At 60.5% G+C, this 21,352-nt stretch overlaps 2 protein-coding genes across 17 annotated transcripts in view; both read left to right on the top strand.

The window, feature by feature from the left end:
* Positions 1 to 4,215, top strand: part of PNPLA7 (patatin like domain 7, lysophospholipase) — a 57,249-nt gene extending 53,034 nt beyond the window's left edge. For all 5 annotated transcript variants that reach the window (XM_072960597.1, XM_072960598.1, XM_072960596.1 and 2 more), the window contains 9 exons: positions 443 to 559; positions 695 to 764; positions 1,360 to 1,476; positions 1,996 to 2,144; positions 2,495 to 2,647; positions 2,728 to 2,838; positions 3,226 to 3,310; positions 3,518 to 3,621; positions 3,796 to 4,215. In XM_072960597.1, the coding sequence (XP_072816698.1) occupies positions 443 to 559; positions 695 to 764; positions 1,360 to 1,476; positions 1,996 to 2,144; positions 2,495 to 2,647; positions 2,728 to 2,838; positions 3,226 to 3,310; positions 3,518 to 3,621; positions 3,796 to 3,894 (1,005 nt within the window). In that variant the 3' untranslated portion in view covers positions 3,895 to 4,215. The remainder of the gene's footprint in view (positions 1 to 442; positions 560 to 694; positions 765 to 1,359; positions 1,477 to 1,995; positions 2,145 to 2,494; positions 2,648 to 2,727; positions 2,839 to 3,225; positions 3,311 to 3,517; positions 3,622 to 3,795) is intronic.
* A 143-nt stretch (positions 4,216 to 4,358) lies between these two features.
* NSMF (NMDA receptor synaptonuclear signaling and neuronal migration factor) lies at positions 4,359 to 19,136 on the top strand. Of its 12 annotated transcripts, none has more exons than XM_072960600.1 (15): positions 4,359 to 5,226; positions 5,633 to 5,694; positions 6,371 to 6,871; positions 8,039 to 8,114; positions 9,163 to 9,231; positions 10,108 to 10,181; positions 10,517 to 10,610; positions 11,164 to 11,284; positions 11,403 to 11,486; positions 11,603 to 11,636; positions 11,736 to 11,806; positions 11,962 to 12,041; positions 12,180 to 12,307; positions 12,508 to 12,583; positions 17,591 to 19,134. In XM_072960600.1, the coding sequence occupies exons 1-15, from the start codon at positions 5,156 to 5,158 to the stop codon at positions 17,769 to 17,771; spliced, it is 1,722 nt and encodes a 573-aa protein (XP_072816701.1). In that variant the 5' UTR covers positions 4,359 to 5,155; the 3' UTR covers positions 17,772 to 19,134. The 12 variants fall into 12 exon arrangements, with proteins under 12 accessions (XP_072816701.1, XP_072816702.1, XP_072816703.1 ...); XM_072960601.1 differs by having other exon boundaries at positions 10,108 to 10,160; positions 17,591 to 19,005; XM_072960602.1 differs by having other exon boundaries at positions 12,180 to 12,282; positions 17,591 to 19,005.
* The last annotated feature ends 2,216 nt before the right edge of the window (positions 19,137 to 21,352 follow it).

The raw sequence follows: 21,352 nt of genomic DNA, 5'->3' as shown, positions 1-21,352 counted from the left end.
GACCTGGGCCCTGACATGTGGGCGTGGTGGCCTGGTTGTGGGATCTGCCAGGCTCTGCTCTGTGGGCCCCTCTGGTTCTGGGCAGGGATGAGGCCCGTCCAGGACCAGGGCCACTGAGCGTCCACACTGCCCTCCCCGGCTTGCTGGGGCTTGGCCTTCATTCCACCGTGGTCTCGTGCCAGTGTGCCTTCACTGTCCCCACTGAGCAAGCCTGCGGGAGGGCCAGCTGCTGTTCCCATGGGACCTCCAGGCCCTGACACTCCGGCCACATCCTCCCACTCCAGGCCCCCCAAGATGCTTCCTGGGTGGCCTTGTCCCTGCTCCCTTCTCCTGATGCAGGCTCTTGGCTGGATGACGCAGGGTGGCCTGCTGCCTGTGCCTGCAGGTTGGGGTGTGGGCCCTCCTGCTCTGCAGGGGTCTCATACGTGCCCCCCCCGCTCAGGATATGACATCAGTGGTGAAGACCATGCTGGACCTGACCTACCCCATCACCTCCGTGTTCTCGGGGGCCGGCTTCAACAGCAGCCTCTGCAGTGTCTTCCGGGACAAGCAGATTGAGGTGCCCCCTCAGGGACTGCCTGGAGCCCCAGCAGGGCCCACAGCCTCCTCCTGCCTGGGTCTGGGTGCCCTGGACCCATAGGGTGGAGGGCTGGCTATGGTGGGGCAGCCCCTCTGAGCCCCGCTTCCCTCACAGGACCTGTGGGTCCCCTACTTCACCATCACCACGGACATCACGGCCTCCGCCATGAGGGTCCACACCGATGGTGAGCACAGCTCCCAGACTGCAGGCTCCCCGCCTGGGGCAGAGCAGCTCAGGGGAGGGGCATTAAGGGGCCAGGTCCAGGCCAGGCAGAGGGAAGCCCCAGGGTCGCCCAAAGGAGGGAGGAAGCTGAGGGAGGTCTGAACAGAGGTGACTCTGCCGTGGACCCAGAAGCTGGAGGGTACGCATGGAGTGGGGGTCAGCTGCGGGGAGTGAGCAGAGTGAGGGCACAGTTGGGTCACGGCTGTGTGTGGACTGAGTCAGCACTTGGGACTGCTGGACAGGCCCCAGAGGAGAGAGCCGACCGTAGCTGGGCCGCTGAGGGCCCTCCAGGGCAGAGTGTCTGGGAGCCACGTGAACTGTGTCTGGCTGGGGGTGTGAGTCAGACAGCAGGGCTGGCAGAAGGCGGTGGCACAGTGGGATATGGGGAGATCCAGAGCTGGCCTGGCCCTCTGGCCTCCAAGTCCCTCATCTGGCCGGGCCTGGTGCCCTCGACTGGAGGCCAGACATGCAGGACTCTGAGCCAGGGGCCTAGGGTGGGAACTCACCTTGGGCATGAGGGCTCCTTCCCCTCCCGTGACCCGCTGGACCCTTCCCAGGCTCCCTGTGGAGGTATGTCCGTGCCAGCATGTCACTGTCGGGCTACATGCCCCCACTCTGCGACCCCAAAGATGGACACCTGCTGATGGACGGGGGTTATATCAACAACCTCCCAGGTACCGTGGCGGGCGGGCGGGCTGGGAGGGCCTGCCCCCTGGCCCTGTCTCAGCGCCCCGTTCCTGCGTGCCGGGGAATCCAGGCCCGCGCACACGCACGCGCAGCACCACGTGCTCCCAGCATATGGCTCCGTTTGTCGGCTCAGCAGCGCTTAGAACCAGGCCAAGAGAGGAGCGGAGCAATTATGCCCCGTTTGCGCACAGTCAGAACTAACAGCCTGCAGGTGTCGTATTTGCTCCGGGCGAGGCCCCTCCTGGAGCACACCTGTCACCTGCTGGACAGCTCTGTTCACTGGCTGCCCCTCCACAAGCCCCGGTGACTGTGGAGAGGAGACCACCCTCCTGACCTCCCTCACTTCCCAACCCCCAGCTCCCTCCTCAGGTTCTCTAAGGCAGGCTCTGCCCCCACCTCCACTTCATCCCTGCCCTCCCCTACTCTGCCCCCATTCCCCAGCCCTGGTCCCATCTGGGGCTCTGTGTACCTGTCCCCAGTGGTAACCAAGGCCATCTCCTCCCCAGCGGATGTGGCCAGGTCAATGGGCGCAAAGGTGGTGATTGCCATCGATGTGGGCAGCCAGGACGAGACGGATCTCACCAACTATGGGGATGCGCTCTCCGGGTGGTGGCTGCTGTGGAAGCGCTGGAATCCTTTGGCCACGAAAGTCAAGGTCGGGGCACAGCCCCATGTACCCACCCACTCCTCGTCACACCCTGGTGCCCGTGTCCCTGAGACCCTGAGACCCTGAGATGGGCAGTGAGGGGGGTAGCCCTTTCCAGGCTCCAGGTCCAGTGGGGCTGTGGGCACTCACTCACTGTCCCTGCCCACCTGGGACCAGCGCTGAGGAAGGGGACAGAAGTCCTGGCTGGGCACCCAGCCTTCCCTCGGGTCTAGCAGAGATAGATAGACCCCACTTGGGAGTGGGGAGGGGTGGGAGGGGGCCAGGGCTCCAGACACAGTGGCTCCACCCATGGCCACGTGGGGACAGGACAGCTGTGCTCAGTGGCCGTGACATAGCAGGTGTTGAACATGGCGGAGATCCAGACGCGCCTGGCCTATGTGTGCTGCGTCCGGCAGCTGGAGATGGTGAAGAGCAGTGACTATTGCGAGTACCTGCGCCCCCCCATCGATGGCTACGGCACCCTGGACTTCGGCAAGTTCGACGAGATCTGTGTGAGTGTCCCAGCTGCCCCCCGCCCAGGGCTCCTTGCTCACACACCTGAGAGGTCACGGGGTGCCCGTTGTGTGTGCAGGAAGTGGGCTACCAGCACGGGCGGACAGTGTTTGACATCTGGGGCCGGAGCGGTGTGCTGGAGAAGATGCTGCAGGACCGGCAGGGGACCAGCAGGATGAAGCCGTGCGACGTGAGCCAGGCTGGGTGCTTCTTCCCCGCCGTGACTCGGCCTCCACTGCCCCGTATGGGAGAGGTGCAGGCTCCCTGCAGCCGCAGCCCCTCGGCACACCCTCTCACCTGCTTGGGCCTGTGGGCGCCACCCCTCCGCCCTCTGGAACAGAAGACAAGGGCGAGGGCAGAGGAGAGGACTGGGGGGCTGTGTCCTGACCTCTGCCCAGCAAAACCCTCTCTTTACCCACCTCTGGTGCTCCACCCTTGAAAGACTCCTGTGGGAGAGGACAGTGCCCACTGTCCATGCCTTGGCCCCCAACCCGCCCCCACTCCAGGACTAGATCACAGAGAGGGTGGGGCTGTGGTCAGCAGCTTGGCCAGATATCTCCTCTGCCTTGGCCCCCAGATCCTCACCTGCCCCAACGCCTCCTTCACGGACCTGGCTGAGATTGTGTCACGGATCGAGCCTGCCAAGGTAGCCACTGTTGATGGTGAGTTGGACCCTGGGACATGCCCACACAGCTAAGGGTGACGGTGGCAGCGTCCCCTGCTCCCCCTTGACACCCCCAACAAGCTGTCCTGGCCACCAAGCTCCCTCTGGCAGCCCCTGGACCTGTTGGTTGCATGTGGGGACCTGTGCCCCTGTGTCATGGTCCCTGCCCTCTGAGAAGACCAACATGGCCCTGCCCTCCACCCAGATGAGTCTGACTACCAGACCGAGTACGAGGAGGAGCTGCTGGATGGCCCCCAGGATGCATACGCTGACTTCCAGAGTGCTCCTACCGACTTGGGCTCCGACTCGGTGAGCTGCTCAGACACCCTGCACCCCTCGGCCAGACCGGCTCTGAGGGCCGCAAAGCAGGCCAATGGCTCCCTTCCTGTTGCCCTGCAGCCCAGGGCCAGAGAATCCCAGCCTGGGCTCAGCCCTCCGGACTTAACCCCACTTTGGCCTTGACCGTGTGTGGTTTACTTCCAGGAGGACGAGCCCTCACTCCGGCACCGGCACCCCATACTGGCTTCCCCCAAACCATCCCAGGACTCCTCATCCCCCTGGCTCTTTGACCAAGATGGGTAGAGGCCTCCTCTTGGATGCGTCCTGAAACTAGCATGTCCTGTGGGTCGGTCTCGGGGCCCAGCTCCCACAGCTCTTCCACAGCCTGCCAGGGAGACCCCGCTGGGGCCCAGGGTCCCACTGTCCAGTGCACCCAGCTTCTCCCGAGCGGGGAGCCAGGCTGGTGTTGGAGTATCTGGGGCCTCTCCGTACTGGCCGCTCCTGGGGATGCACTGGGTCCTGACAAGCCCTGCACACACAGCAGTCCTGGAGGGACTCTGAGATGTCCGAGCCCCCGACGCTTCTGCTTAGCCTGTCAATAAAGGTAGATGTGATTGTGTGGGACACGTCGTCCCTGCGCCAAGGTATTTGTGAAAGAGGGCAGTACCCAGACGGGCCCGACTGAAGCCAGGGGGCAGCCTGGCCCCCATTACTGGCCCACTGCAGGCACCACAGCCCTGAGCCTGAGGTGGGCGTGTGCTTCCTGCCTGCCTGCGGGGTCACCGTGTGGGGGCCCCAGGCCAACGACTCCAGGCCAGACAGGCAGGGCATCCAGAGTCTGGGATGGAGCTGGGGTCGCCCAAACTAAGGATGAGGTCCTCCTAAGAGCTCAGGCACTGTTTCCACTCGGTACACAGAAGGTTCTTCCCTAAGATGTGACGCCTGCACCTCACTTTCTAGATCATTAAATAGCGCCGGGGAGTCCTTTTGCACAAGAAGGGATACCTGTCGGCCCTGTGACTTTGGGGCCCACGATCTGCACAGGTCTCAGAGCAGGGCACGTGGGTCTGCAAGGGGCAAGGAGACTCCAGAGCCAAGAGCTTCGTGGTCAGTTGACCACCGGCGTCTGTTTGCAGCTCCAGAGGCAGCGGTGAGTGGGCGGAGAGCCAGGTGGTCCCGCCCCAGCCGTCTAGCCCGGCCCCTGGCCCCGCTCCTTGCCCGCGGCCGGCGTGGTGGGCGGGGCTTCAGCCTGTCCCCTCTGAGCCCCGCCCCAGTATGACGTCACGGGGCGGGGTCTCCCGGGCCCTGTCGTTCACGTCACGGTGGACGGCCCCGCCGAGCCCCGCCCCGGCCTGACGTTGCGGGGGGCGGAGCGCCACCCGCGGGCCGGGCGGCGCTGTCTGGTGCTGCGGGACGTGCGGAGGGCCCTGCGCGGCCATGCGGGTCCCGAACCCGAACCCGAGCCCGAGCCCGAGCCCAAGCCCCGGCGCGGCGCGGGTTCCCCGACGGAGGCGGCGGGCGCGGGGCGCGCTCTGAGGCCAGGGGATGCGCCGCCGCCTCGACCATGGGCGCTGTCGCCTCCCGGAGGAGGGCGCTGAGGAGCGAGGCCATGTCCTCTGTGGCGGCCAAAGTGCGGTGAGTGCAGCGGGTTGACCGCCAGGACCAGCGCCGCCCCCGTCCCCGTCCCCGTCCCCGCGGCGTCCTCCCCGGCGCCCCGCCCCCACCTCCGTGCGGCTCCCCTCCTTGAGGCTGCGATGGGCGAGCTGCCCGACCTCACGACCCCCCCCACACACATTGGGCGGCAGAGGCTGGACGTTAAGAGGACTGAGCCCCCGCCTGGAGGTCCCGCCAAAGTGCACGGAGACCCAAGGGTCCTTGGAACCGCGGCCTTACAGCCCTGGGCTTTCTGGAGTGGGATGGGAGTGCTTGCCGTCTGTGACCGGCAGCCCTCCCTTCCTGGCACCTAGGGCCAGGGTGGGGATGGGGACGCCTGGGTGGGGGTCTTGTGCACTGAGGGCGCACCTCGCTGTCCACCCATCAGAGCAGCCCGAGCGTTTGGCGAGTACCTGTCCCAGAGTCACCCTGAGAACCGAAACGGTGCAGGTAGGAGCACGTAAGGTGGTGCCAAGACGGGGTCCATACATAGCCCCCTCCACCTAGGGGAGGGATGCTGTCTTACGTGCAGGCCAGGCCCAACACCTGCGCACTGTGGGGCGCCAGCAAGCAGCTGCTGTCCTGCTGGGCTGGCTTCCTCACACCCCCTGCCCTCCCTGGCCCAGAGCCCCAGGAGGAGCTCCGAGTCACTCATCACCATGGCACCCACCCAGCCTGGGCCGTTGGCATGGCAACAGGCCTCCTGGCACCCCCGGGGCTGGCACCACTGTCTCTCGGGGCCAGCTGGTGGGGGGGAGGGGAGGTATTGGCACTGGGTGCACGGGTGCGGTGGCAGGCTGGGAGGTGGCCTGCTTGTTCCTGCCCCCCATCACCCACAGGTAGTACAGCCTGTCACCCCCACGCACATATGTAAGGGGGGCTTGCGGCCCAGATAGAAGTGAGGTGTGAGCCTCTAGGGGGAGTGCGCATCTCGGAAATACCTCCTCTCAAGTCACCAGGGCCTAGGGTTTGGTCAGTGGGGCTGGGAACAGCCCTAGCCCCCCCACCCCCACCCCCGCATCTGGACCAGGCACCCAGTGGGTCTTCATTCCATGCCTTCAGAATACCAGCAGACTGGGAGGGCAGGGCCAGCAGGCTGTCAGTTCACCTGGTGCCTCTCCTCTAGACCACCTGCTGGCTGACGCCTATTCTGGCCACGACGGGTCCCCTGAGATGCAGCCGGCCCCCCAGAACAAGCGCCGCCTCTCCCTCATCTCCAACGGCCGCTATGAGGGCAGCCTCCCAGAGGAGGCCGTTAGTGGGAAGCCAGCCGGTGAGGGTCCGCAGCCCCTCGTGTACACCATCTCTGGAGAGCCAGCCCTGCTGCCCGGCCCAGAGGCCGAGGCGATCGAGCTGGCCGTGGTGAAGGGGCGGCGGCAGCGGGAGCGGCACCCCCACCACCACAGCCAGCCCCTGGGTGCCAGCCCAGGTGGCAGCCGTGAGGACATCAGCAGGCCCTGCCAGAGCTGGGCGAGCAGCCGCCAGGGCTCCAAGGAATGTCCCGGATGTGCCCAGCTGGCCCCTAGCCCTTCCCCTCAGGCCTTTGGGCTGGACCAGCCGCCTCTGCCTGAGGCCACCAGCCGCCGTAAGAAGCTGGAGAGGATGTACAGCGTTGACCGTGTGTCCGGTGAGGGGGCTTGTCAAGGGCATGGGACACTCATGCTGGGCTGAGGCTTGGATGGGTGCAGGCTGCCCAGGTCATGGCATGCAGGTGCAGCCCTTCCACCACGTCCCACGTCCCACGTCCATGTCAGGCCTCACGGCTGGCTTTGGCCTTGCCAGCACCAAGTCATTCTAGGAGTGCTTCTCCGAGGAGGGGGCCTGGGAAGATCTTAAGGGTTGAACAGGCAGAAAACGTTGGCTGAATTGAAAGACTGGGCTGCCTTAGGGGAATCCTGGGGAATAGTCCCTGCCCTGGGGCCCGCCAGGTGGGGCTCCCACTCATCAAGGGAGGCCCATAGGTGTCTGGGGCCTGGCTAGCACTCCCCAGGAGGGTGGCTGAGGAGCCCTGGAGGCCTCTGAGTCAGGAGGAGGCCCCTTGGGACATCTGCGTAGCCCCACACCTTCTGGCTCTGAGGTTGTCATCCCCTGAAGAGCAAAATTCTAACCAGCTGAGCCACCGCAGCCTCTCAGGAGACCTCTTGAGCCTCCAGATCAGCAACCCAACGGGGCAGCAGGGCGCAGACCCTGCGTGCAGGCAGTTCACCTCCACGGCCCGCAGTCCTCTGATGAGCACAAGCGAGGGGTGGGGAAGTGGTCAGGGTGAGAGGGCAGAGTAAACAGCACCTGGCCCACCCTGTCTAGCAGTTGTAAGAACCCTAAGAGTGGAAAGTCTCTACCCACCCTCCTAGGAGGGTCTGAGGGAGAGAAGATCTGGCCGAGTGGACACCAGAGTGGGCTGCAGAGAAGGGCCTGGAGCCCCCAGGAGAGGCTGCAGCCATTGTCCTTGCCCTGCCCTCCTGCCCTCCTGCGCAGAGGGAGACAAAGTCAGCCCTGGGCACCCTGGAGCAGGCTGTGTCTTCAAAGGAACACTCATCAGCCGTGGGCAGTGGAGGGAGAGCTAAGCAAAGACCAGCGTCTCGAAGCCACTGAGCTGCTGCAGTTTGAACAGCTGAGCGGATGCCCCAGGCCCAGTGGCTTGTGCCGGCCTCCCCCGCCTGGGGCAGGGCTGGGGAGCTCCAGTGCTTCCCCTGCGCTGCTGCGGTGGCGGAAGCCCTGCCCTCCCTGCCAGGCTGGGGCAGAGACTTCAGGGACCTCCAGGCCACTCTAGTTACTGTTCCTGTGTCTCTTCCAGATGACACCCCTATCCGGACCTGGTTCCCCAAGGAAAACCTCTTCAGTTTCCAGACAGCAACCACAACTATGCAAGCGTGAGTTGTGTCTGATGTGAGGCAGGGGGCCTCTCCCTGGGGCTCAGGAACTACTGTTAGACCCTCTCCCGTCCTCTGAGCCCAGCTGGTGGCTGTGTCTGAGCAGCCCCACGTGCCCACGTTCCGCCAGGTCTGCCTGCAGTGATGTCAGGCTGGAGGAAGGCAGGGCTGGCTGCTCTTCCCAGCCAGCTCCCCTATCCCTCTCAGACCCTTTAGTCAGTCTGTCCCTTCTGTCCTCCAGGGACCTGGCTGGGGGCTGCAGCCTACATGTGGGCCACGTGCACAGCAAGCGATCACAACTTAGGAGGCCCCTGGGGATGTACTCTTTTTCATCTTCACTCGTCTGGGTGGCCTGTCAAGGGGTTCCTTCCAGAGAGGTGCAGTTTGCCGCGGTGTCTCCCACCTGCTCCCCTGGGAGCTCACCACCACCTTCAGGCTGGATGGGGGCCGTTGTCTTTGCTGCTGGTTCCAGGGCCAGAGGAGCAGTCAGGCCTCCCTGCAGCTTGACCAGGTCACAGCGCCTGGTGGCATGGGCCACGGCGACCTGAGTGTCTGCTGTCCTTTCAAAGGCTGGCCCATAGCATAGCCACAATCCCGCTGGTGCTGAGAGTACCGGGAGGGGCCCCAAGTCAGTGACAGGAAGGGGACTAACTGCAGGGGCTGAGGGCTGAGGGCCTCTGCTCACTGTGTCTTCTCTTTCACGCTGCCCCTTCCCGCCGCGACCCCAGCATCTCGTAAGTACCCTGTGGGATCTCAAGCCTGAGGGCACGGTGGTTGTCCCTGGGGAGCTCTCCTGCCCCAACAAGGTCGGGCAGGCCAGGGACCCGGGCTGGGCCTTGACTGAGGGCGTGCTGTGTCCCAGCAAGCACCGAGGCTGCAGCAGGCCTGCTGGGAGCCAGGCCGAGGACAGGGCGAGGCAGGCCAGGACCCTCTGCCTGGCCCGGTGCCCTGGATGCCCTGCTGGGCCCTGTGCACGCGCCTCTGTCCCCACGTCTCTGTCCCTCCTGCCTGCGGCCAAGGGCAGTGCTGACTCGTGGCGGTTTCCCAGGGTGTTCAGGGGCTACGCGGAGAGGAAGCGCCGGAAACGGGAGAATGATTCCGCGTCTGTAATCCAGAGGTAGGGCCTGCCAGCCACTCGCCACCAGGGTCCGTCTCTTGTCTGTGCTGGTCTCGCCTGGGCCCACCCGGCCCGGCAGACCGATGGGGGAAGGGCGGTGGCGACCACTGGCCTGGCCCTGCTCTGGGGACGCGACAGGCAGGAGAGGTCCTGTGGCCTGGGCCCCCAGGCCTGTGTTTTGGGGTACATTGACAGGTGGACTGCAGCCAGCTGGCCCACCTGTGCCTCCCTCTGACCCTTGAAGCCCAGAGCTGTGGGGTCAGCAGCCAGGCTTACCCTCCCCGGTCCCTACCTCGGGGATGTGCCAGGAGGCTTGTCTGTCTGTCTTGGATGTTGGGCCTTGGCAGGGCATAAAGTTTGGGGTGAGGAAAACCTGCCTCTGAGGTGGCCTGGGGACACAGTGGCGGGGAGGGTGCATCTGCAGGCCCCAAACCCCCCTCGGGGGGTGCAGTTATGCTGCCCTGGCCACTGTGCCAGGAAGCAGGAGCCCCCGACCACCTGGGGAGGGAAGCTGGCAGGGTTCAGAGTGCCTGGGCCCAAGTCTGGAAGGGAAGGGAAGGGTGGGCAGCAGAGGAAGGGTACCGGATTGCACAGAGGAGCAGCCCTGGGATGGGGTGGGGCGGCGTGGCAGGAGCAGGCTTGGTGGTGTGCCTTTGTCCCGCCAGGAGAGGGGGGCCCTGGCAGGGTCTCAGTAGAAGAGGGACTGGGTGAGCCTTGGGCCAGTGGGAGAGCATAGGGGCGCGGGAGGGCATGCCTCAGGCAAAGGAGTAATATCAGAGACGGTGGCCGTCAAGCAGTGGGGAGGGGAGCGAAGGAGACAGGGGCCGCTGCCCACCTCCTCTCGGCCCTCACCAGCCCCTGTGCTTCCACCCGCAGGAACTTCCGCAAACACCTGCGCATGGTCGGCAGCCGGCGGGTGAAGGCGCAGAGTAAGAGCCGGGGGCGAGCAGGTGGGTGGGTGGACAACGCTGCTCTTGGCCGACTGGGGCTTCGTGTGCTCGCTGCGCCCCAGACCCGCGTCCGCAGACTTGCTGCAGCCCCTGACCCCGCCCCGCCCTGGCTACGCCCAATGCCCTTCTGCCGTCCGTCCCAGCCCACTCCACCCCGTCCCGCCACACTGGCGTCCTCCAACTGCCCTGACCACGGAGACCCTCCAGCATCCCCACTGCCTCCCCTAGCCAGCCCACCGTGCGTCCCTGCGGACCTCCCGTGGCCGTGGGCCCCGCCCAACCAGGCCCCGGCCCCAGACAGGCCCCTGCCCTAACGGGTTCTGCTCTCACTGCAGCGTTCGCTGAGCGGCGCGAGCGGAGCTTCAGCCGGTCCTGGAGCGACCCCACCCCCATGAAAGCCGACACTTCCCACGACTCCCGAGACAGTAGGTGCCCGGCCAGGCCGGCCCTCCTCCCCCAGAGGCCCCTTTAGGCCATCAGCCCCGCTCGCCCGCCAGGAGGACAGCTAGGCTTCTGCGCTTCCGCTGAGCCTCAGTTTACCGTCTAAGGGGGCGCTCCCGCACCCCACTTTCTGGGCAGGGGTAACTGAGAGCTGCGGCTCCGCTGGCTGCCTGGCCTGTGTGCCACCCTCATGCCAGAGGCCCGGGGACCCGGGTGCTGCAGTGCCCAGCTCCTCCTCAGCCCGGGCACGCGGTCCGCCTGGCTGAGGCTGCCACTTGCACCCTGGCTCCCACCTGCCTCGCACCAGGGCCCTCTAGCCTCCAGTCGGGCAGCTCCTGGCTGGTGGCATTGGCCAATCTGGCCGGGCTGGTGGGGACACCGGCTTGGCTCTCTCACCCACTGCCGGTTTCTCACTGGCCCGGAGAACCTTCCAGGACATGGCTTATGGCTTTGTCCATCACCCATCTCTGGGGCTGCAGCTGGAACAGGAGGGGCTGCAGCTGGCCCGCAGTCCTAGTGACCCATCCTGCCCCTCAGGTAGTGACCTGCAGAGCTCGCATTGCACCTTGGGCGAGGCCTTCGAGGACCTGGACTGGGAGACGGAGAAGGGCCTGGAGGCTGTAGCCTGTGACACTGAGGGCTTTGTGCCCCCCAAGGTTATGGTGAGGCCCGGTGCAACCGTTGCAGGCTGCCTAGCAGTCGGGGGCAACCTCACAGGGGCTCCTGCTGCCCGTGGGTTCGAGGTGGCAGGCCCTGAGCAGGTCCCCTTGTCGCCCCCAGCTCATCTCCTCCAAAGTGCCCAAAGCTGAGTACATCCCCACCATCATCCGCAGGGACGACCCCTCCATCATCCCGATCCTCTACGTGAGTGCCCGCCCTGCTCTGCCTCGGTGAATGCGCGCACGCGCGCGTGTGTGTTTGTGTGTGCGCGCGGTGCCTGAGAGGGGTTCTGATGTGGCTGTGGCTTTCATCTGTCCCAGGACCACGAGCATGCGACCTTCGAGGACATTCTGGGTATGTGCTCCCCGACCCCACTGCCTTCTGCTCCTGGGACTGGGGTGCACATGGGCTGCAGGGGCACTGGGGGCAGCACTCACACTGTGCCTCCCCCAGAGGAGATAGAGAAGAAGCTGAATGTCTACCACAAGGGGGCGAAGATCTGGAAGATGCTCATTTTCTGTCAGGTAGGGCTCAGCCCCTCCCCGCCCAGGGGTGGGGTCGTGGATGCCTCTTCCCTGTGTGAGCACGCTCACGTGTGCATTTGTGTGCACGTGTTGTGGGGAGCAGTGGTTGGACACCCCCGTGTGCAGTCGGACCAGCTAACTGCAGCCTCTTACAGGGTGGCCCAGGGCACCTGTACCTGCTTAAGAACAAGGTGGCCACCTTTGCCAAAGTGGAGAAGGAGGAGGACATGATCCAGTGAGCAGGGGCCGCTGTGGAGCTTGGGGGGGGTGGGGTGGAGCCAGTGTGCCGTGCCCCCACAGTGCCTTCCTGGGTGCCCTCCTTGTGCCTGGGACCCGGGGCTGGAGGCTCCAGTGACCACCTCTCCCCCACCAGCTTCTGGAAGCGGTTGAGCCGCTTGATGAGCAAGGTGAACCCGGAGCCGAACGTCATCCACGTCATGGGCTGCTACATCCTGGGGAACCCCAACGGGGAGAAGGTACCGGGACCCCAACCCACCCCAGGTGCAGACCCTGGGCCCATGGAAAGACTTGACAGGACACTTTTATCTTCAGACTCCCTTCCCCTCTCCTTTCAGTCCTCCCAGAGAAAGCCCCTGTGCTTGATCCTCACCAGCGGTGGGGGACTCCTGCTCCCCAACCACCCACCCCAAGTCCCTCTCTCTTTCCCTGCCCTGAATTCACGGCCCCACCTGTCCTTCCAGCTGTTCCAGAACCTCAGGACCCTCATGACCCCTTACAGGGTCACCTTCGAGTCCCCCCTGGAGCTGTCGGCCCAAGGTGAGTTTTTGGGCTGGCCCCAATCCGAGGGAAAGGGTTTGGGAGGCAGCGGCCTGAGTCCCCCCACCTCGCCCCTCCTGCCTCAGGGAAGCAGATGATTGAGACCTACTTTGACTTCCGGCTGTACCGCCTGTGGAAGAGCCGCCAGCACTCCAAACTGCTGGATTTTGAGGACGTTCTGTGAGGGCAGGGCTGCCATCAGCCGCTGCCTCGGACCGGCGCCTGGGACTGGGCCGCTGTGTGCCACCCGTGTGCGTGGGTCCTGGTCTTCATGGCCACTTCAGGGCACCTCAGACGCCGCTCAGGTTGCCTCCCGGGGGTCTGGTCCTCAACGCGCCACGGGTCAGAGGCCACGACTCCTCGGCCCGGGGGAGCCTCGCCCAACGCGGCTGGCGGATGCTCCGTGGCCTGGGGTTGCCCGGGTCTAGGCCTCGTCTGGAGGCTGCAGCATCGGGTGGCTCCCCCGCAGGTTCATAGAAATAAGTGCAATTTTCTACCCTCCTCCTCCCGAGACAATTCAAAGGGAAGCAGCATTACTAGTTAACTAGTTAAGGCTATGTTACTAGTCATGGCATAGACCACCCGGCTCAGCGTGTGTTCAGGACCCGCTCCGCCCCAGCTCCCCAGCCCTACCGTATCTGATCACCAGCACCGGGGCGCCGTCTGCCGGCCTGGCTCCTCCCTGGCCGAGTCCCTGATCGTCTGTGCTTGGACTGCTCCTACACCCTGCTTCTCTGACCTTGGCTGTGCCGACCCGGCAGGGCGCCTGGGCAGCAGCAGGGAGGGTTTGCCTGCCTTTCTCCCACAGGGACACCGGGTGGAGCCAGGCCCTACCTGCTCCCCGGCCCCCCCACACCTGCCTGGCTCCTGGCTGCTGTCCAGCTCAGCTCTCGGTAGCCAAGGTCTGGAGGCCTCGCCTAGTGCAGAGGTCTGGGGTCTTGGTGGGGGCCCGGCTGGGCTGGGCCCTGGTAGGCAGGAGCCCTGCTGTGCAGTGCAGTGTGGGGCTGGACCCCCGCAGCCCGGGCCCAAGGGCTGGCAGCTGGTGGGCTGGGAGTGGGCTCTCTTGTACATAGCTGGGGCTTGGGGGCTGGCCCCCCTTTGCAGAGCCCAGTCTGAGAAACCTGGCTGTGCCCTCACCAAGGGAGGGCAGGGGCTTGTCCAGGGCTCTGAACAATGTACAACACCCCTTAGAGTGACCATTAAACCTGATCCCCCGCTGCGGCTGCCGCGTGGGTGTTCTCTCTCAGCGCCGTCTGCTCCCTCCGTGGGCCCAGAGGCTTCCAGGCCTGCTGGCGTGAGGTTGTTGCTGGAGTGGCCACCTGCACACCCTAGCTGGGACCGAGGGGCTGGGGCGCTAGGCCTCCCTGGCAAGGGCCCACTGTGTGAGAGGTCTGGGGGTGGGGCTCTGGAAGGGGTCTGGGCAGGAGCAGGTCCCCGAGATGGCTGCAGGGGCCGGGATGTGGTCCTGCAGGGCCAGGCAGGGTTGGGAGATGAGGGCAGTGACACCCCACCGCCAGCAGTCTCTGCCCCTCCCGGACACAGAGCAGGGCCCTGTTCCCCAAGCCATTCTCTGCACGTGGTCGGCAGTGTGGCCACAGCAGGAAGCCAGGAAGTGACCACGGGACCAGCTGGCCTCAGCCTCAGTCATCCCCAGGCGTGCCAGCGCCACCCCCTCCCTGTGGCCAAGCTGCTGTTGGGTCTCCAGGCCTGGCTACCCTGGAGGCTCCTGTGGACAGAGAAACAGGTGCCAGCTTGGCACATCCAGGGCCACCAAGTTTGGGAAGGGTGGGAGGCACGCAGTGGACAGCATGAGTGAAGGCTGGGCGGCCCAGGGTTCTGTAGAGCTGGAGGCCAACGGCCCTTCCTGGGGTGGGTGCGCCAGCTCAGGGGAGCCCCACAGCCCTGCAGCCTCCAGCTGCTTCCGGGGCCTTGCAGGTGGGCAGAGGGTTTGGTGCCACTTGAGTAGATAAGCTTTTAGAGCGTTAGGTTGAATACTGAATGCCTACCTGCATACTTTCACTCACTAGTCACTCGTCACAAAGTCGCACGTGGCTCAGGAATCCTCTGCACACTCTCAGTTTCTGAGACGTGACATGTCTCCCCACCCTCCAGGCCTGGAGCCTGAGCGATGCTGCCAGGGGCATTTCTGTCTAGGGAAAGCCCGTGGTGGCCAGGAGGGTAGCTCTCCACTGTGACCCACTCGCCCGCGCACTGTGTGCTCAGAAGGCACGGCTGCCTTACCCCAGGACCTGCCAGAAGCTTTGTCATGTGCCAGTGCCCCTCTCCTGGCCTCTAGTGGGGACCCTGCAGTCTCGGGTCGGGCTGCTCCAGTGAGTGTGCTCACCCCGCGGCCTTTAGGGTCAGCTGCGGTGGGGAAAGGCTGGCAGGGTCTGCCCACGGGAGGCTTGAGGTCTTGGGTCTTGTTCTCAGGGTTCCTTCCTTTACACCCCATAACCACCAGAAGTGTGATGGAGAAAAAGATGTTAAACCCAGAACGTGCCCAGAAACAAACCCAGTACAGATGTGAAGAGTGCAGACGTGGAGGTGGGCTGGGGGGGGGGCGGGGCCAAGGCAACCTGTGGGCTCCGCAGTGTCCCCGCACACCCACCCCAACTGAGACAGAAACCGTGGCAGCAGCCAGAGAGGAGAGTGGGGAAGAAATATTTGCAACGGATGTGAAAGGTAAAGGATTAAGGTCCTTAACATACAGAGTCTAAGAGACAAAAACCAAAAGGGAAAAGTGGGTAAAGGTCTGAGTTGTCGGCTCACAGAGGAGAACATCAAGTGGCTGGTGAACAGCTGGCAAAAGGAAAGTGCTTCCTGCCTGTCGGTTTGGGTGTCTGTGCCCCGTGCTGGTGGCTGTGTGGAGAGAGGGTCCTGTGAATTGCTGTAGCCTTTTTGGAAAACAGTCTGGCAATAGCTCTTAAAGTATAGCAGGTGAACACTGAGCCAGCACCTCTCTCTGGGGCTTCTGCACAGACGTCCGCTGTCGCACTGTCTGTGTGATTAACTGGGGCGAGGCCAGGCCGTGTGGACGTGGACATGGACGGCTACCCCAGAGGAAGCTGGTCGTTCAGAAGGCTGCTTGTTAGGGAGAAGAGAGGTCGGGCCTGCGAGAGGCCAGATACTCTCCGTTAAAATCCAAACTGGTGACGTCAGGCTCACGTAGGTGAGGTGTGTCCTGTTTACCCAGTGTGACACACACACCTTCACAAGTGCCCAGAAGACCAAGCCCGATGTCGCGTCCTCGCCTGCCCCTGGCCCCAGCCTGCCGCACCCACCTGGGCTGCTCTCTCCAAGCCTTGCAGTGTGCGGACCCAGGCCTGCGTGCCCAAGCCTCCTCAACAGCCCAAACAGCCACCCTTTGGCACCACCAGTGGGACAGAGCCCACCCTGGGGAGGACACCCAGGGCACATCTGCCTCGTATGGAACCTTCCATCCCCCTTAGGCTGACGCTCACTTGGCTCCGCCACTTGCCCTGCTTCCAGAAGGGACACACTGTGCCAACAGCTCCTTTCACTAGGTCTGTGTGCCCTGGGGGAGAGGTCTTCAGAGCCCAGGATTAGAAAGAAAATCAGAGCCACTGTGGGGGGCGCCCCCTGCTGGTCCCACCCCTCGCAGCTGTCACCTGGCTGAGGTCTGTCTGGGGACTCCAGGCAGGCAGTCACATGGGCTAGACATGCTGTATTCACAGGACCTGTTGCAGTAGGGCCTGGCTCAAGGGCCAGGAAGGGGGGCCCAGAGGGAGCTGGGAGCCAGGGATCTAGAAAGTACAAGAAAACTACCTTCAAAGGTATTTATGAGCCCCTGGCCCTGCACCCAGGTGTGTGTGTCCCAGACCCACTGCGGGTGCATCTGAAACCCCAGCATCCTCCACAGAATGGAGACAAGACCCCAGACTCACAGAGTGGTCTTCAGAACATTGCACACCTGAAGAACCATGGAGATCTTGACCAGCAGGAAGAAGGCTGCCAGCATGTCCCGGGGATGAGAAGGCACAGGTGTTGGAAGAGCTGGTGATCTAAAATAACGAAACAGCCAGTAATCTACCAGCAGAAATGGGTTTATTTGGGAACAGTAAATACTTGGAGTTCAGGACAAGCAATCTATGGTGGATCACAGGCAAGTACAGAGAACAAAGGAGAGGAAACTCTTTTATAGAGGAGAAGGGGGATTTGGGAGGGGCTGATCTAAACAAAGAGTCCATTGGAGGAAACTGGGAGTTGGAGGTGTAGTGGCTTTTCACTGGCTGAGCTGTGATGGTCTCTCATTGGCTGGGCTGTTGCCGGGCAGGGAGAACACCTCCCTTCCTCCTGCTGGGTAGTAAGTAGGAACCTTCTTCCTGTTGAGTCTGAAACTGAGGCTGAGCAGTAGATGTGAGAGCTCCCCTTTCTGGCCTCCTGACTCCATTTTAAATGGGGTTTCCGTCTCTTAATTTTCACGTTTCCCCTGCTTTGCTCAAGATCTTACTCTGCAAGCATTGCTGATCAGCAGTCATGTCTTTCCTGGGTTCAGTGACTTTTTCTCTCTCTATGCCAGGAAAGACCTTTCCTGGGTGTCGTGTCCCACGTGGAAGGGAAAGTGCGTGGGCTGGAAACCTACTGAGGTCACGTTCAAGTAACAAGGAGTAGGAGGGAGATCTCGCAGGGATTTCCCATCTGAAGTCTGTGTCTTAGAACAGCAAGAGCACACTTACAGCTGAAAGAATGAAAAAGCACTTTGGGAATCTCAGTGGAGGGAAGAACGGCTGATAAGCCTTTCCCCAAGATAGCAAACCTTCAAAGATTTGTAAGTTTGGAACTAAACGTTTACCAGTAATACAGCCTGTAGGTTATGCATTCAGAAATCATGAATTTGGATAAGAATCCACAGTCAGTTAAGAGTCTGGATGAAAGAGAGAGACTTGTGTGAATTCTAAACCTTTTAATAGGCCTGGTCCTGACATCTTGGGTAAGCTCTCTGATCAGATGTCATCTGCTTCAATTCCTGGAAATCTTTACTTTCAGGCCACCAGGTGGTGTGCAGGTCCAGTCGGCCCACAGCAGTGGGTTTCTCAGCAGAAACCATGGAGGCCAGAGGAAGCGGCACATTTTCAGGTGTGGAAAGAGAAGAGCTGTCGTGTCCATCCAGAATTCTACATGCAGCAAACATCTCCTTCAGGAGGAAGGTGGCATGAAGACAATCTGAGATGAAGGGAAACTAGAGAATGTGTAGGCGGCAGACCTGCTCTAAAAGGGCTGTTAAAGGAGATTCTTCAGACAGAAGGCACAGGGCACCACAAGGAAACTCGGAACACCGGGATTGAGGAAGAGCAGCAGAAATGGGGAACGTCATAGACTGTTCTCTCCTCAAGCTCTTTAAAATATGTTGGATGTTGGGCGCAGAAGTCACAGCACAGTCTCGGGGATTCCAGCGTCAGACAGTGTGATGTTAAGACAGCGACAGCGTGAAAGGTCAGGGCAGAGAGACCAACATGGTGTGAGGTTTCTGCATCCCAGCTGAGTGCCAGGTGCGGGTTGCGAGAAGACTGTGGGTAGCGACAGAGCAGACACAGTCACAATCAGAACAGAAAGGCTTGAACAGCATACTAAAAAAGTTCAGATGACCCAGAAGAAGGCAGGAAAGGGAGGAAAGAGGAACAAAGTAATAATTAATGTCAGGCCTAAATTCAAATGACCGTTCTGAATTTCCAAATTCGAATGACCCAGAATTGGATGTGATGTAAATGGGTGGCTCTCACAGCCCAGGAAGCTCTACGGGCTTCAGGAGCCACGAGCCAGGGACGGATGAAGGCCACGTGTATGTTTCTTATTGTAAATCACAACATCTGAAACTGTTCACAGGAAACTCACAGTAAATGCTGGAGAGGCTGTGGAGGAAAGGGAGCCTCCCACACTGCTGGTGGGAACGCAGTTTGGTGCAGCCACTGTGGAAAACAGTATGGAGATTCCTCAAAAAACTAAACATAGACTTACCCTATGATCCAGCAACCCCACTCCTGGGCATACATCCAGAGGGAACTCTAATTCGAAAAGATATGTGCACCCCAACGTTCACAGCAGCACTATATACAACAGCCAAGACATGGAAGCAACCTAAGTGTCCATCAGCAGAGGACTGGATAAAGAAGTTGTGGTGTATTTATACAACAGACTACTACTCAGCCATAAAAAAGACCGAAATAATACCATTTGCAGCAACATGGATAGATGTAGAGATCGTCATTTTAAGTGAAGGAAGCCAGAAAGAGAAAGAAAAATACCATATGAGATTGCTTATATGTGGAATCTAAAAAAAAAAAGGGACACTATGAACTCATCTATAAAACAGAAACAGACTTGCAGGCATAGTAAACAGTCTTATGGTTAATGGGGAAAGTGGGTGGGAAGGGATAGATTTGGGAGTTTGAGATTTACAAATGTTAGCCACTATATGTAAGAACAGATTTTAAAAGTTTCTTCTGTACAGCACAGGGAACTATGTTCAATATCTTGTAATAACCTTTAATGAAAAAAAAAGTGAAAATAAATATATGTATGTATATGCATGACTGGGACATTGTGCTGCACACCTGAAACTGACACATTGTAACTGACTTTACTTCAATTAAAAAATATGTAATGCTATGAATAAGTCACAGTAAAAGGATGGAAGATGATATACTGTGCAGATACTAATCAAAAGAAGACAGGAGTGAGTGGTTATGTTAATATCACACCAAATACATTTGAGAGCAAAGAGAATCACTGGGAAAGAGGGACATGACATATTGATAAAAGGGACAATTCTTCAAGAAGCCATAACAATTATAAAGGTAGGTACCTAACAACACAGATTTAATAGAAAAAATTTTGAAGCAAAAATGGGCAGAACTGAAAGTGGAAATAGAAAATGCACAGTGACAGCTGGAGGGGGCAGCACTCCTTTCCCAGGAGCAGACAGGCGCAGGAGACAGCCAGCCAGCAAGGACGCAAAGCGACTGAAAGAGCAGCTGGGCGTGACGACCAGCACGCTCCACCAGCGGCAGCTCTGTGCATGTTCTCCTCAAGTGCACGTGGAACAACCACCGATATGAAACACTTCCTGTCAAAAAGACGAACCCTAGCAAATTTAAAATAATCAGTAACATGCAGAGTGCGTTCTCTGACTGCACAGAATTTGGGTGGAGCTCAGTTAAGAGAACGACGTCAGGGAATTCCCCAGTCACCTGGGAATTAAGCCACACAACGCTAAACAATCCATGGACCAAAGAGGAAGTCTAAAACGAATCCTAAATCATCTTGACCTGAATGAAATGAAAATACAGCATAGGAAAGAACTGCGAGGCGCAGCTAAAGCAGCGTTTCGAGGGAAACGTGTAGTACAGCTGCCTCCATTAGAAAAGAAGAAAGGTCTCAAAGCAGTAGTCTAAGCTTACCCACTAAGGAATCAGAAAAGGGAGAGCGATATACACCCAAACCAAGCAGAAGGAAGGAAATAAATACAAGAGCAGAAACGGAAGCAATCTGAAAACCAAAGAAGTAAAAAAAATGTGAAACAGGAAGCTGACTTTTTGGGGTGATCAATAAAATTGAGAAACCTCTGGCAGCGCGGGCGAAGAAAACGAGAAAAAACAAATTACCAATGTCAGGAATGAAGGAGGTCTGTAGCAAAGGGATGGGAAAGGAATGTGTGCGTGACCCTCTTCACACAGACGCGGCCGCCCGAGTGAAGTGGACCAGGTCCCCAAAAGCCAGGAGCCACCGACACTCACTCAGCATGAACCAGGTGGCTTGAAGGGCCCTGTCACCACTGGAGAAAGTGAGTTTGTAACTATCGTCTGAAGAAGAAAGTCTCAGATGGTTTCACTGGCAAATTATACAAAACGTTTAAAGGAGAAACGCGAAGCCTACGACCCCCCACCCCCAGGAAGTGAAAGAAGAAGGACACCTTCCCAGCTCACCGGCAGGCCCGGCGCTGCCCCATCCTGACGCTGGCGCCAGACTCCTGTGAACAGCTGCAAAAGCCCTTGCTTGGGGTAACCTGTCCTGTAAAGTCACGGAGGACTGCAGGTTCGCCAGTTCAGAACCCCTGACCCTGGGAGAAAGGCAAGGGCGAGCTCCTGAGAGCCTCTGATCACAGCATTTTGATCAGCTGATCAGTGCATATCCTTGCTTTGTGTCTGTTTCTGTTTAAAGACACCTCACTTTATAATAATCAACTATATTTTATATGACCTACCATGTATGTATTTAACTCATTAAGCTGAGCTCACAGGCAGCAGGGCTGTAACTTGCCTGAACGGAGCTCCTCTGGCACGTCTCCTTGCCAAGGTGCACCTGGCCTTCTCGCATTAGGACACGAGACAGCGCTTCTGCCTGACGCCTGGGTGCCGTTTCAAATAGAGAAATCGCCAGGAGAAAGCACAGCAGCACAGGAGCACGGCACTGAGCAGGCCGCGGGGCGCCCTGTCCACGGTGGGAGCCGAGGCGGAAGTGGCCTGGCCTCGCCCGAGCTCCGCGGGCATGGGTGCCGAGCCGCTCGAGGTTTGCTGCTCGTGTCTGAAGATGATCACAGATGCGCTCGCTCCGAGTGTGACTCTGGGATGACAAAAACTGTGGAGGTTAGTGAGCACATCTGAAAGTAAAACCCACAAATAACCAGGACCGCTGCGCTGGCAAATAACAGCCGGTAAGACACACAGGAACTCACGCCCACAGCCAAGTGAAGCTGATCCCGAGGATGGAGGGCTGGCTTCACATTCAGGAAACCCGACTGGTGAAACCCAT

The sequence above is a fragment of the Vicugna pacos genome, chromosome 4, assembly GCF_048564905.1.
Source record: "Vicugna pacos chromosome 4, VicPac4, whole genome shotgun sequence".
In the NCBI taxonomy this organism is placed as follows: domain Eukaryota; kingdom Metazoa; phylum Chordata; class Mammalia; order Artiodactyla; family Camelidae; genus Vicugna; species Vicugna pacos.
The sequence above is the reverse complement of the archived record's forward strand: the minus strand, read 5'-3'. Positions and strand labels throughout refer to the sequence as shown.

What these genes read in the sequence shown, in the direction of transcription:
- NSMF (XM_072960600.1), top strand. Translation starts at nt 5,156, where the DNA reads ATGGGCGCTGTCGCCTCCCGGAGGAGGGCGCTGAGGAGCGAGGCCATG. An exon ending in CAGCGTTGACCGTGTGTCCG is followed by an intron (nt 6,872 to 8,038) that starts GTGAGGGGGCTT and finishes TGTCTCTTCCAG; the next exon opens with ATGACACCCCTATCCGGACC. An exon ending in TTGTGCCCCCCAAGGTTATG is followed by an intron (nt 11,285 to 11,402) that starts GTGAGGCCCGGT and finishes TGTCGCCCCCAG; the next exon opens with CTCATCTCCTCCAAAGTGCC.